This window comes from Mesocricetus auratus, unplaced genomic scaffold, assembly GCF_017639785.1.
Source record: "Mesocricetus auratus isolate SY011 unplaced genomic scaffold, BCM_Maur_2.0 Super-Scaffold_100007, whole genome shotgun sequence".
Classification (NCBI taxonomy): domain Eukaryota; kingdom Metazoa; phylum Chordata; class Mammalia; order Rodentia; family Cricetidae; genus Mesocricetus; species Mesocricetus auratus.
Genome location: NW_024429191.1, coordinates 40,587,025 through 40,600,000, shown reverse-complemented (window position 1 = coordinate 40,600,000; position 12,976 = coordinate 40,587,025). Strand labels below are relative to the sequence as shown.

Here is a 12,976-nt window from a genome sequence, read left to right as displayed (position 1 = left end):
TAGTCTTTTGTACCTGACCCTGACTTTTTTCACTTAGCAACATGTTTTAAAGATCTGCACACATTGTGTTGTGCATTAATATGCCAATTATTTTATTTAGTTTTGTATTTTTGAGACAGGATCTCTCCTAGCTTAGAACTCACTCTATTTATCAGACTGGCCTCAAATTCCACCTGCTTCTAGTCCTCAAGTTGGAATTAAAGGCATGTGCCACTATGCCCAGCTTTTTAAACATTTTCTAAATAATTTTTCTTTTCTTTTTGGTCCATTCATCAGTAGATTGACATTTGAGCTTCCAGTGTTATGAATGAATATTCATAAGATCTGTGTATTGGTTTTTGCAAGGACACAGGCCTTCAGTTCTAGGTATATACGAAGGGTAGAATTGCTGGGGGTCTGTTCATGGGCACTATCTGACTTGTACTGCACATTCTTCAGAGGCAGGGAAGGTTGTCTGCCTTGTCACCTAGAAAAAGTCCACCAAGGAACTTAGACCTCAGTGGCAGAATGCCCACTTTCCACAAATATGATTTACTAATTAATGATCAATGCAAATCATTTAAAAGTATCTAGTCTGGATTATGCTGTCAAGATTAGAAATAAATTTATAGTAAGCATCTATGATTACATGTCTACACACTCTAAATTTGTATTCGTTCTGGAGCTCACCCAATATACCTGTAAGCGTTTCGGGATGGGTCAGGACAGGATGGAACAGGAGTGGGTCAGGTATTCTGGCACTCAGGAGTCACAGAATACTGAGTGTTACACAGCTCAGGTGGAAAGGTATCCTGGAGCTCGGGAACCAAGGACCACCACAGGTTGCAGTAAGCTTGGCAGCTTACAGCCTTGCCTCAGAGAAAGGCTTCTCCTGTATATCAGCTCCGCTCCAGCAGGACAGGGTCTTCCAGCTGGGGATGTTCACCTAGTGTAGCAGTTTTGCTAGGCAGGAGGTTTCTCAGGTGAAGTTGCTACAGTTCAGCTCTGCTCCTGGAGAGCGGAGAGCTGGGAGCAGAGTGTAACAACTCCGCTCTGCCAAGGAAGGTTTCCTGGGCAAGTGTTACAACCCTGCTCGCTCTGCTCTGCCCAGGGTCGCCTCTGCTCTGTCGCCACCGCAAAAGAAGATCTTCACCCAAAGCTCATCCAAAGGGGTTTATTGGAAGGCAGCTGGACCAGCCAAGCTGAACATACACAGGGTTTATATAGGGATTCTTGGGGTTGGGGAAGTTTTTCCAGAGTAGGGATTGGTCCGATTTCAGTGCTGAGCTCAGATTGGCTAGAGCTCTGCTCCAGGATTGGTTACTTTTTTACACAGGATTAGGGTCAGATTTGGCTCTGGTTTCAGGGCCAGGTTTTGGCTCCAATTTTAGGGCCAGGGTACACTTCTTTCACTGACTCTGATTCCAGGGACAGAGTGTGTTTCTTTGGCACTGGTTTTAGGGTCAGGGTGCATTTCTTTGGTTGAGGTTGCAGGGCCAAAGTGTGTTTCTTTGGCTCTGCTCAGGGTGTATTTCTTTGACTGGTCCCTTTTCCCTACAATACCTAACTATAGTTTTTGCTATCGCTGCTTATTTTCCTCACGTGTGTGTGCATGCCCATGCATGAGCATGCAGAGCCCGGGGTTGACACTGGGTGTGTTCCTCTATCGATCACCACCTAATTTCTGAAATAGGGTCTCTTACTGAGCCTGGAGCTCACTAATTTGGCTCTTCTGTCCAGCCAGAGAGCCTGTGGGATCCTCCTGTTTCCACTTCCCACAAGTGAGTATTATACCAGGGCAGCTCTGCTGGGGATGAGAACACAAGCACGTTACCAGTGGAACTGTCTCCCCAGTTTCCTCCTCAACATGCATGGGAGTTGTCAAACAAAATGCAACGACTACTTTTCTATTTTTATGTACATGTCATAATAAAGCTCCTGAACCCCCGAAGTATGGACAATCAGTAACAACAACCACAGACCCCCAAATCTGCCCTAGGAACCGAAGGGACTTACTGTTTTGGAACAGGGATTCACCGTGTAACCACGGCTGGCCTGGAACTCAGCAGGTAGACCAGACTAGTCTTGAACTCACAGAAATCCGCTAGCCTCTCTGCCTCTCCAGTTCTGGGACTAAGGGTGTGAGCCACCATGCCCAGCTTTCTTAAAACATTTAAACTAAATCTAGCACACGCCTGTATTAAGTTTGTGAAAATGTACTGATGTGTGAAACTTTCTGCGTGTATTTTGGCACAAAGTACAAAGGGGGGGCAACATAAACACCTGTGTATACTTACCAAAATTCATTTCTGGTCGGGACCCCACCTGCAGCTTTTAGTTGAGAACTGCGTAATAAATGCCAAGCGGGTACTCAGACTTTACTTAGTTTCATCCCAGTTTCTCCCTCCACACTTTTCTCGTCTCATTGAGAAACCCAGACCTCTTTGGAGTGGGCACCACCCGAGCTGCCTCTCGGGTTAACAGCGCTCACTTTTGCCTTCTCCGGATGACCGTAGCGGGATGGCGAGGAAATGAACGATAGAGTGTTGGCTCTGTCGCGGTCCAGAGGGCGTGCGCATCCAGGCCAGGGACGCTCTAGAATCCGGAGGACTTGGGTCTCTGTGGCCACTACTCCGGGACCAGGCGTCCAGAACTTCCGGCACCAAAAGAGTGCGACGCAAATCCCTTAGGAGACGAGGGTAACAAGAGGAGCCGAAAGGAAAGGGAGGGGTGCGGAGCCTGTTGTCTAGGTAACAGCCCCTCCCCCCCCCGTAACTCCACCCTTTCGGGCCCTTGGAGCCCGTAGACCGTGATATGCAGGCAAGCGTAGTGGTGCTTTGCCCAATTTCTCCCAGCTCCAGAGGCTGCTAGCACGCATGCGTCAGTGTTGCGGGGCTGCGCGCGCATCCCTGAGGTGCGCGCATCACCCCTTGGGCGGCTCCCGCCGCGAGCTGGACAGCTGGGAACGCGCGCGCGCGTGCGTGAGAGACCAGGGCGCGGCTTTCCCGTCCTGTGGATTTTGATTGGATAGAGTAAAATGAAGGGGTGGGAACGTCCACAGGACCGCTCAATGATTGGCCAGGGACTAGAGGAGCGTGGTCCTGGGGTGGCCGACGGGGTGGTCTGGCCCGGTGCGCACAAGGCAGAGGAGGTAGCTGCGGTCCTTGTTAAGTGACCGAGGCCAGAGGGACGCTCGTCGCTGCGTTGGCAACACCTGGGAACCCCAAGTCCCCGAGGAGGCGTGGCGGCGAGGTGCCGGCGGGTCGGTGAGTGCGGTCCGGGGAGCCCCGGGCCCCGCCCCTCCCTTTCTTCCGGGGCCGCGCCGCGCCCCCTTGAGCCCCTACTCTCGGGACACAGGGTTCGCCGCCTCCTTTCGCCTGCTGCGCAGGGTCTGCCTCCTAGCCCACAGCGGGGAAACTGAGGCCCTCAGGGCGGTCTCCTCACCAGCGTCTCCACACACACCATGGCCGAACCGCTGAAGGAGGAGGACGGCGAAGACGGCTCTGGGGAACCCCCTGGGCGGGTGAAGGCAGAACCTGGCCACACGACGACCTCTGTCGTGGCCAAGAACCTGGCCCTGCTCAAAGCCCGCTCCTTCGACGTGACCTTTGACGTGGGGGACGAGTACGAGATCATCGAGACCATAGGCAATGGGGCCTATGGGGTGGTGTCCTCGGCGCGCCGCCGCCTCACGGGTGAGCTGGCTTCCTGAGACTCAGCATGTGTGGACTGCTTTCCAGAGGCGGTGAGGAACCCGCACGGTCCCAGGAGGATCAGCTGCGCCGGGCATTCTGGTTCCACTCACCACTTACTGACTAGGTGCCAGCTCCCCGTTAGGTACCCTTCTCCGGGGCCCTGTTTCTCCCCGTCAGACTATACTTTCTCCTTAGGAAAATGAGATCCCTGTGAGCCAGAATAGAGAGGTGCTCCTTGAGGTCCAAAAAGATAACTTTCAGAGCCAGAGATTGACACAATGGCTTGGTGATGGAATGGGGACGATCTGGGAGGGAGAGTGAGCTCAGGTAGTACAGTCAAGACCACTGCTAACTATCTGTGTCTCCTCTGTATGTGAGCTGTTAGTACCCCTCATGAGGTAGTTGTGAAATTAAAGTGGAGTGGGTGTTACACACGGGGTCTTGCACATCATAGGAACGTACCTGTTGTTACTTGGGTTCTAGAGCAGTGCTGAAAGGGGCCTGCAGCTGCTTCAAGGTACTCTCTGGTATGTGCCTTTCCCATGCCCTCCAGGCCAGCAGGTGGCCATCAAGAAGATACCCAATGCTTTCGACGTGGTGACCAATGCCAAACGGACCCTCAGGGAACTGAAGATCCTCAAACACTTCAAACACGACAATATCATCGCCATCAAGGACATCCTGAGGCCCACTGTGCCCTATGGAGAGTTCAAATCTGTGTAAGGAGTGGGGAGGAAGGAGACACTGTTGGGGCCAGTGTAGAAGCCCAGGGCCAATAATGCTGAAGTTCTGGAAGGGCATCTGAACCTAATGTGAGACAGGCTGGGAAAAGTCCCATGAGTCCAGGACCAGTGTTCCTGTAGAACATTGGTAGTGACAGTTCTTGTTTTTCAAGAAGAGTACACGGGCTAGGGATGCAGCTCAGCAGTAGAATGATGAGCATCTTTGAGGGATTTTTGTTGTTTGTTTTTCAAGACAGGGTTTCTCTGTGTAACCCTTGTTATCCTGGAACTTACTCAAACTCACCTGCCTCTGTCTCCCGAGTGCTGGGATTAAAGATGTGCACCACTACTGCCTGGGCCACATCTTTGAGGTTTTAGATGGACTCTTCTGTATTGGAACAAGAAAAGGGGGGGGTTATATTTCTTTATTTGGGCATGCTAATTTTGCCTATATAGTAAGTTTAAGGCTAGCTTGGACTACATGAGACCCTATCACAAAAGACCCAGACAACAACAGGAGAGTGAAAGAAACAGAATAGGCCCAAATTTTATAAAATAGCAGACATAGGACTTTGTAGTGTCATGGCACCTTCCTATTCTTATGACAGACATAACTAATTGGTAACAAAATACTTTTTTTTTCTTTTGAGACAGGGTTTCTCTGTGTAACAGCTCTGGCTATCCTGGAACTAGCTCTGTAGACCAGGTTGGCCTTGAACTCACTGAGATCTGCCTGCCTCTGCTTCCCAAGTGCTGGAATTAAAGGTGTGGGCCGCCACCACCTGGCACAAAATACTTTCTTAAAAATAGAAAATTGAGCCGGGCCTTTAATCCCAGCACTCGGGAGGCAGAGGCAGGCGGATCTTTGTGAGTTCGAGGCTGGGCTGGACCGATAGCCTCCGAAACAATACAGAGAAACCCTGTCTCGTAAAAACCAAAAAAAAAAAAAAAAAAAAAAAAAAAAAGAAATAGAAAATTGACATGATCTCACAATTTCATCACAGCTTTTCCATAACTGCTGGCAAACAATAGAGTTTGCTCCAAAATTAACTGTACTGGTCAAGCCTGGTATAATTGAACACCTTTTTTAAAAAAAGAAATCTAACCGGGAAATTAGGCCCATGGAGAAAATGATCTGTCAAAAAGTTGTGGTAAAGTTGTGGCTGAAAAAACGGTTCAGTGGTTAAGAGCACCTGCTGCTCTTGCAGAGGACCTGGGTTCAGTTCCTAATGTCTGCATGGAAATCACAGATATTTGTTACTGTAGTTTCCAGGGATCAGACTCCCTCTTCTGGCCTCTGCGGGCATTGGGCACATTTATGTAGTACATGTGTATACATGCAGAGAAACATACACATAATTTTTAAAAAAACTTTTAAGCTTTTTATGACATAGAAAAATGTAGAACCTGGTGCTATTCTTTTATATCATCTGCTTTGGGGTTTCAGTGTAAGGCCATAATCTCTAGAATTGGGAGGAGGACTAATGAGGATAGGGCTTGTCCCTGTAGTATGAGTAGGCCAGCTGACACCTCTGTCACCATTTCCAGCTATGTGGTACTGGACCTCATGGAGAGCGACCTGCACCAGATCATCCACTCCTCACAGCCGCTAACACTGGAGCATGTTCGATACTTCTTGTACCAGCTGCTTCGGGGCCTCAAGTATATGCACTCTGCTCAGGTCATCCACCGTGACCTTAAACCCTCTAACCTTTTGGTGAACGAGAACTGTGAGCTCAAGATTGGAGACTTTGGAATGGCCCGTGGCCTGTGTACCTCCCCTGCTGAACACCAGTACTTCATGACTGAGTATGTGGCTACTCGCTGGTACCGTGCCCCTGAACTCATGCTTTCCTTGCATGAGTACACACAGGCTATTGACCTCTGGTCTGTGGGCTGCATCTTTGGTGAGATGCTGGCTCGGCGACAACTCTTCCCGGGCAAAAACTATGTGCACCAGTTACAGCTGATCATGATGGTGTTGGGAACCCCATCACCAGCTGTGATTCAGGCTGTGGGGGCTGAAAGGGTGCGGGCCTATATCCAGAGCCTGCCACCACGGCAGCCTGTGCCCTGGGAGACAGTATACCCAGGTGCTGACCGCCAGGCCCTCTCACTGCTGGGCCGCATGTTGCGATTTGAACCCAGTGCCCGGATTTCAGCTGCTGCCGCCCTTCGTCACCCCTTCCTGGCTAAGTACCATGACCCTGATGATGAGCCTGATTGTGCCCCACCTTTTGACTTTGCTTTTGATCGTGAAGCCCTTACCAGGGAGCGCATTAAGGAAGCCATTGTGGCTGAGATCGAGGACTTCCATGCACGACGGGAGGGCATCCGCCAACAAATCCGCTTCCAGCCTTCTCTGCAGCCTGTGGCTAGTGAGCCTGTGTGTCCAGATGTTGAGATGCCCAGTCCCTGGGCTCCAAGTGGAGACTGTGCCATGGAGTCACCTCCTCCAGCACCACCACCATGCTCTGGCCCTGCACCTGACACTGTTGATCTGACTCTGCAGCCTGCGCCCCCAGCCAGTGAGCTTGCCCCACCAAAAAGAGAAGGTGCCATCTCTGACAACACCAAAGCAGCCCTCAAAGCTGCCCTGCTCAAGTCCCTGAGGAGCCGGCTCAGAGGTGCTTTTGTGGGTCTAGCAGCTGGCTGGGTGGTGGAGTGGTAGACAAGGACTCTTGGACAGAGTTGTAAGCCCTTACCTTTCCCTTGTCCAACTGCCTGCAGATGGCCCCAGTGCACCCTTGGAGGCACCTGAACCTCGAAAGCCCGTGACAGCTCAGGAACGCCAGCGAGAGCGAGAAGAGAAGCGGAGGAGGCGACAAGAGAGAGCCAAGGAGCGGGAGAAGCGACGACAAGAGCGGGAACGCAAGGAGAGGGGGGCTGGTGCCTTGGGGGGGCCCTCTACTGACCCCCTGGCTGGACTGGTGCTTAGTGACAATGACCGAAGCCTGCTAGAGCGGTGGACTCGCATGGCTCGGCCTCCTGCCCCAACTCCAACTCCAGCCCCAGCCCCATCACCTGCCCAACCCACCAGTCCTCCCACTGGCCCTGTATCTCAGTCTGCTGGTCCTTCTCTACAGCCTGCAGGCTCTATTCCTGGTCCTGCTTCCCAGCCTGTTTGCCCACCCCCAGGCCCTGCTCCCCAGCCTTCTGGCCCTCCTGGACCTATCCCTGCCCAACTCCAAGCTGCCCCTTCCACTAGCCTTCTGGCCTCTCAGTCACTTGTGCCAACTAGTGGGTTGCCTGGCTCCAGTGCCCCAGAAGTTCTGCCTTACTTCCCATCTGGTCCACCACCTCCAGATCCTGGGGGGCCCCCTCAGCCTTCTACATCAGAGTCGCCTGATGTCAACCTGGTGACCCAGCAACTGTCCAAGTCTCAGGTGAGAAGAGAGACAAAGGCCTAGGTACCTTGATCTGGGTCCTGGAAGGTGGGTTTGGGTTGTCCATGTTGGATGGAATGAAGCAATAAAGGGAGCTTTAACTCTTTGAGCCTGCCCCCTTGCTCACAGTGAAGAGGTTGTTAGGAGGTAGACTCTGGAAAGTGGCATAGAGATAGCCCCACTTGTACTAGTACTTGATGATTTTGAGATAGTGTTCATGTTCTGGGATATTGGTCAGAGTGGTAATAGCACACTGTGTCCTGCTGACCTTAATGTGTCCTTCCTGACACCTATGTTGTAACCTGTTATTGTCCCTGCAGGTGGAGGACCCCCTGCCTCCTGTGTTCTCAGGCACTCCAAAGGGCAGTGGGGCTGGCTACGGTGTTGGCTTTGACCTAGAGGAATTCTTAAACCAATCTTTCGATATGGGTGTGGCTGATGGGCCACAGGATGGGTAAGACAGTTGGACTGAACTCCTGGAATGGGGCTATGGCAGGGTCCTTGGATGGCTGCCCAGCTGCCCAGGCTGACAATACCCATCCCAATTCCTTTTTCTTGCAGCCAGGCAGACTCAGCTTCACTCTCAGCCTCCCTCCTGGCTGACTGGCTTGAGGGCCATGGCATGAACCCCGCTGACATCGAGTCTCTGCAGCGTGAGATCCAGATGGACTCCCCAATGCTGCTGGCTGACCTGCCTGACCTCCAGGAGCCCTGAAACCCACAGCTTGTGCCTTGCTGCCAGGATAGACCCAGATTCAAGGTCCAGGGATGCAATCCAGAGGCCTGTAGCCTTGGCACTGGCAGGTGAGGCTCAGCTTGAGTTACTCTGCAGGTTCATCTCAGACCCACCTTTCAGCCTTAAGCAGCCACCTGAGCCACCACCGAGCCATAGCAGGATTGGGAGACTCTACTCCCCCTGAGAAGTCTTCTCCAGTATTGTATTTTTATTGTTGTAATATGCATTTGTTTTGCCATCAAAATGAAGTCTGTGAAATATAAGGTTTCCTTTAAGCTGATTGTGTGTCATTTCTGGAGTTGGTAAGACCACCAGCAGTAGGCGTATAAGGAAGAGCCAGGTGCCCATATTATTTGGGGCCAAGTAAAGGTTTGTCCACAAAGCCATTCCATCAAATCCTAAAGGTTTATTGAGATCTCCACTTCCCACCCTCTTCCCTCCCCACAGATTGTTCCCTGCTGCCTTTCATGACAATCCCTGGGGGAGGTAAGGAACCTCGTTAACATGCCTATCTCGCTGGTGGCTACTTCAGGGCTGATGAGTAGTAGCCGTGGTGAATATTGTTTTGGCATTGAACTTTGAATAACTAGTGAAGGCAGGTGGAGTTGGGCTCCATGGTGCTCACTATAAGGGAATGAGTAGGTGAGGGGGAGATCAAGGGTGGGGAGTATTCTGGGTGGGAGTGCTGGGGTGTGACAGTGGCTATGCATGAGGTGGCTGGCAAATTCCATAGTTGTTGCACTACTCTGTCTAGGGTAGCCCCAAACAGATGAGTCTGCAATAAGGGAATTGGCTAATGTGGAATGCAAAAGCTGGCAGCTAGAAGGTAGCTTCTGGCTTTCAGCTGTCGGGAAGGAGTAGAAGCAACTTGGGTTTTTACAGGGTGCAGGGAGATCCAGGCTGGGATGGCTGGGCCACAGAAAGGCCTATTGGTCTGCTGACAGCCTGACCTTAGGAAAGCAATAGGGCCTGGACATGGGACAGGGATTTTCCAGGGTATTGCTGGTGCTCAGAAAGCAGCAGAAGCAGTGTCTTGTGGGTATATCATGGAAACTTAGGGGCTCTAGGGGAGAGATGGGGCCTGCCTGAGCCAGCTCCTCAGGCCCGACGAATTTTCATCTCAGTGCGCTTGAGGGAGTAGTAGAAGCCTTTCCACTGGGCCCAGTTGATGCCGTTGGCATAGGAGAGGTGGGAACCACCCAGGTAGAAGCCGTTGAGATTGGCAAAATGGCAGCTTCTGAACCAGAAGGCCCCTGAGGAGAGGGCTGCACAGTTCTGCACGAAGAGGTCCTGATCTCTGTCGAAGGTAGAGAACTTCTGGCCGCTGTGGTAGGACAGTGAGTCACCTGGCAGGAGGGAGAAGGGATAGAATTACTGAGGCCAGGAGCAGAGCCTTGGGCTGTCTGTCTAAGTGACAGCAGTTGATGAGTGACACTGGGGGACAGGACAGCACCGTGTGGCATCCTATGGGGATGGAGGCACTCTCCCTGAGCCACAAAGAGAAACAGCTGTTCTGGAGCAGGGCCAGTGTGGCTCTTCCCTAGGGCCAGGGTTCAGGTGGCTGGAGTTAGTCTGGAGAGAGCTGTGGCTCTTCCAAGTCCAAAAGGGTTGAAGGAGGAGCCTTAAGGAGCCAGTGGGGCAGGGCCAGTCCTATGTTATTGCTCCCCCACTCCCCTGCTGCCACTGCCTCTGAAGAAGCTGATAGAGGTACCTGCCCCACCATCCTCGAAGCCAGCCACGTAGAGAGTATAGCCATCCTCCTCAGCACTGACGGCGTTGGGGGAGATGGAGAAGTCAACATACTTGGCATAGGCTGTGTTGTTCTCAAAGTCTTCCAAGTCCACTCGCAACTCATACTTCTGCTTCAGTGTCAGAAGGTGCAGGTTCTGCAGCCCTAGGGATGGGTAGCGGCTGGTTAGCAAAAACTTAACTGAGGGGCAGCCCCTACCCTGTGGCCCCACCTTACCCAGCCAGTACTCCCCGTCAGCACGGCCAAAGCCCAGCTTGTAGTCGTTCCAGCCCCGGAAGAAACTCACTGAGCCGTTAAATCTTTTCTGGAAAACCTAGAAGCAAGAGGATGAAAGACTAGATGATGGAGGTTCAGTACCCTCAGGGACCCTGCCCTGCCCCCCCCCCAGGCCTGACTCTGCTGAGCCAGCTTGTTAAGGATTAGAGTGAGTATTGGAGAGTTGCTAAACAAAACACACACTGGCTCCAGGCATCTTATTGAACATCTGCTGCTGAAAAGGGGGTACCTACCTGACTTCTTGTCCACTGAGAGACAGGGAGGGGAAAAGATTAAGGGGGATTGGGAGCTGGGGACATAGCTTAGTGGCAAAGCACCAACCTAGCGTAGAGGCTCTGGATTCCATCCCAGCACTGTGTGATGAAAGGGAGCCAGGTGTGGGGGGGTCTAGAATACCTGGCTGTGAGCTCTGGTACTGTGTGACCCAAGACAAACAACGCTACTTCTCTGGGCCTGCAGTTGCGCATTTAGAAAAGGCACCTAATTAATAGGACCACTGTGAGGACAGCATGCACTAGCCCTCAAGTGTGTGTAAGTGTTAGCAGCCCTGGGTCCAGTCCCTATAAAGATGAGCTCAGTTTGCAGAAGTGACACTCAAAGAGTCATGCAGCTGCCTGGACCACATCTGGCCTGAGGCCCTTTTGCCTACTCACCGTCCATTTGCCACCCTCAGTTGTCATGTCACAAAAGACAGGCACTGGTACACTGGGACCAGAGGGGTAGATGAGGTACACACCATCTGCCTGATAGCCCTGAGCGTAGATATCATCACAGTCTAGGGGTTGCTGAAGGCAGGACTTCTCCAGAGCTGAGACGGACAATGTGGGAACAGAAGGAGAAAGACTAAGGTATAAAGGACACCTCAGTACCCCAGTTTTTCCCCAGGACTAAGGGACCCTGTCATGCGAGATCTGGAGATTTCTCTAGGGGCCACCTGCCAATTTGTGGAGAAGGAAACAGTCCTGCAGAGCCTGGCTTACAATGACCTCATGTGAATGGGGGCTACTTACCATCTCCCCGGATCGCGGAGACCTGTGGGGAGCAGGGAGGTATAGAGAGCAGGAGCAGCAGCAGCGGCAGAGCTGGGAGAGCCTGGTGGTGGGAAACAGGCTGAGTGTAGCCCCCAGCATGGGTCAGACTCCTCCCAGGGCTCCCACTGCCTGAACCCCTGCCATCTGTCTTCCTTTCCCTTACCCACTATCTGGGAGAGGCTCAGTATCCCCAGAGCTTAGGTTTCAAGAGATTCCCCCCTATGCTTCTCTATCCCCTCTCTGGCAAGTGGCTTGTCTCCACAGAAGGTCTTGATCTCCCAGGCCAGTACCTTCATGCTGTCAGCTCAGTTCAGAGAGGCAGGCTGTCTGGGGCCCCAGACTGCAACCGCCCACAGTTATGTGTTGGGTCTGAGCCCACAGACCCAGCCCCGCCCCTGGAACTGCAGAATGCCCCCCCCAGCCCCAATAACCAACCCCCAGCATCAGCTTACACTGTCAGGGGCCAGGCGACCACCTGGGTCTCATTAGGCCTGTCAGAGAAGCAGTGTGGACCAGACGTTAACTCCTTACCAGCTGCAACTGCTCCCTGGACCCCATTCGGCCTCCCTCCCTCTTGGACTGTGGGCCCCTTGGCAATCCCAGCTGGCCTCTGCCCACCCCCTGCTTTCTGACAGGCCCTCTGCAGATGTCTGCTTCTTGCCCATTCCTGTCTAGTGTTTTATCAGCCATTTGGGGGAGGGTAGGGGGTGGAGGTGTCCATGGGCTCGAGAGAGGGGTCCTTACTTGGGAAGGCTAGGTAGGGTAGGCAGACCCAAAGCTCCTGATGTGGGAGCCGCCTGGCCTGGTAGGAGACAGGGCCAGCAGGGGCCAGCAGGGGCCAGCAGGGGCCAGGCAGTCTTTTGGCAAGCCTGGGACATTTCTGAGTCATGAGCACAAAACTACAGGCGGCCAACAGTTCTGTCTGCCTCGACTGGAGCCAGGGCTCTCTCCAACTCCTTCCTGGCCCCCTCCCCTGCTGGGTGTCTATACCTCCACCCTTCTTTCTCCCACAGTTCCCTGACCCATCTGGATTGCTTTTGTTTCTTTGTCCCGCCCCTCCTCCCTTCCAACCCCATCTGCTCTCACAACTCCTTTTCTGTCCTGACTGAACGCTGCTTCCCTTGTCCCAGCATGCCTGGTTTCTGTGTCCCTCCTGCCATCCTTACCACCCAGCCTCTCCTGCTTCTGTTTTTCTCTCCTTCCGTCCTCTGCAAGAGTTGTCCCAGGTCTGTGTTCTCTCGGTTAAGCTTCCTGTAGCTCTCCATGGCCTCCGAGCTGAGGCCAACATTTCCCCCTGAGACTTGAAAGGAATTATCAGTGTGTCTCAGCCTCCCTTCAAGACCATGTTCCTTGCTGCTTGAGACTCTTAAACTATGTCTAGCTACCCAGACTTCTGGCTAG

At 52.7% G+C, this 12,976-nt stretch overlaps 2 protein-coding genes across 7 annotated transcripts; one reads left to right on the top strand and one right to left on the bottom strand.

The window, feature by feature from the left end:
• Positions 1 to 3,057: 3,057 nt before the first annotated feature.
• On the top strand, positions 3,058 to 8,793 carry Mapk7 (mitogen-activated protein kinase 7). 5 transcript variants are annotated; one of them, XM_013111804.3, is made up of 7 exons: positions 3,058 to 3,245; positions 3,427 to 3,674; positions 4,228 to 4,393; positions 5,945 to 7,023; positions 7,127 to 7,782; positions 8,103 to 8,236; positions 8,344 to 8,793. In XM_013111804.3, the coding sequence occupies exons 2-7, from the start codon at positions 3,443 to 3,445 to the stop codon at positions 8,495 to 8,497; spliced, it is 2,421 nt and encodes an 806-aa protein (XP_012967258.1). In that variant the 5' UTR covers positions 3,058 to 3,245; positions 3,427 to 3,442; the 3' UTR covers positions 8,498 to 8,793. The 5 variants fall into 5 exon arrangements, with proteins under 5 accessions (XP_012967258.1, XP_021081468.1, XP_012967259.1 ...); XM_021225809.2 differs by having other exon boundaries at positions 3,368 to 3,674; XM_013111805.3 differs by lacking the exon at positions 3,058 to 3,245 and having other exon boundaries at positions 3,491 to 3,674; positions 4,158 to 4,393.
• A 111-nt stretch (positions 8,794 to 8,904) lies between these two features.
• Mfap4 (microfibril associated protein 4) lies at positions 8,905 to 11,982 on the bottom strand. 2 transcript variants are annotated; one of them, XM_005067653.4, is made up of 6 exons: positions 11,866 to 11,927; positions 11,555 to 11,636; positions 11,198 to 11,352; positions 10,485 to 10,581; positions 10,230 to 10,412; positions 8,905 to 9,864 (listed from the first exon to the last, which is right to left on the bottom strand). In XM_005067653.4, exons 1-6 carry the CDS (start codon positions 11,869 to 11,871, stop codon positions 9,617 to 9,619), a joined length of 771 nt encoding a protein of 256 aa, XP_005067710.1. In that variant the 5' UTR covers positions 11,872 to 11,927; the 3' UTR covers positions 8,905 to 9,616. The 2 variants fall into 2 exon arrangements, with proteins under 2 accessions (XP_005067710.1, XP_021081471.1); XM_021225812.2 differs by having other exon boundaries at positions 10,230 to 10,581; positions 11,866 to 11,982.
• Between the last annotated feature and the right edge of the window lie 994 nt (positions 11,983 to 12,976).

Bases quoted from the DNA above. Each gene is read 5' to 3' on its own strand.
- Mapk7 (XM_013111804.3), top strand. From the start codon at position 3,443: ATGGCCGAACCGCTGAAGGAGGAGGACGGCGAAGACGGCTCTGGGGAA. The intron at 4,394-5,944 runs GTAAGGAGTGGG...CACCATTTCCAG, and splicing joins TATGGAGAGTTCAAATCTGT to CTATGTGGTACTGGACCTCA. The intron at 8,237-8,343 runs GTAAGACAGTTG...TTTTTCTTGCAG, and splicing joins GCTGATGGGCCACAGGATGG to CCAGGCAGACTCAGCTTCAC.
- Mfap4 (XM_021225812.2), bottom strand. The intron at 10,582-11,197 runs GTGAGTAGGCAA...TCTTGCTTCTAG, and splicing joins CTGAGGGTGGCAAATGGACG to GTTTTCCAGAAAAGATTTAA. The intron at 9,865-10,229 runs GTACCTCTATCA...CCCTCCTGCCAG, and splicing joins CTTCGAGGATGGTGGGGCAG to GTGACTCACTGTCCTACCAC.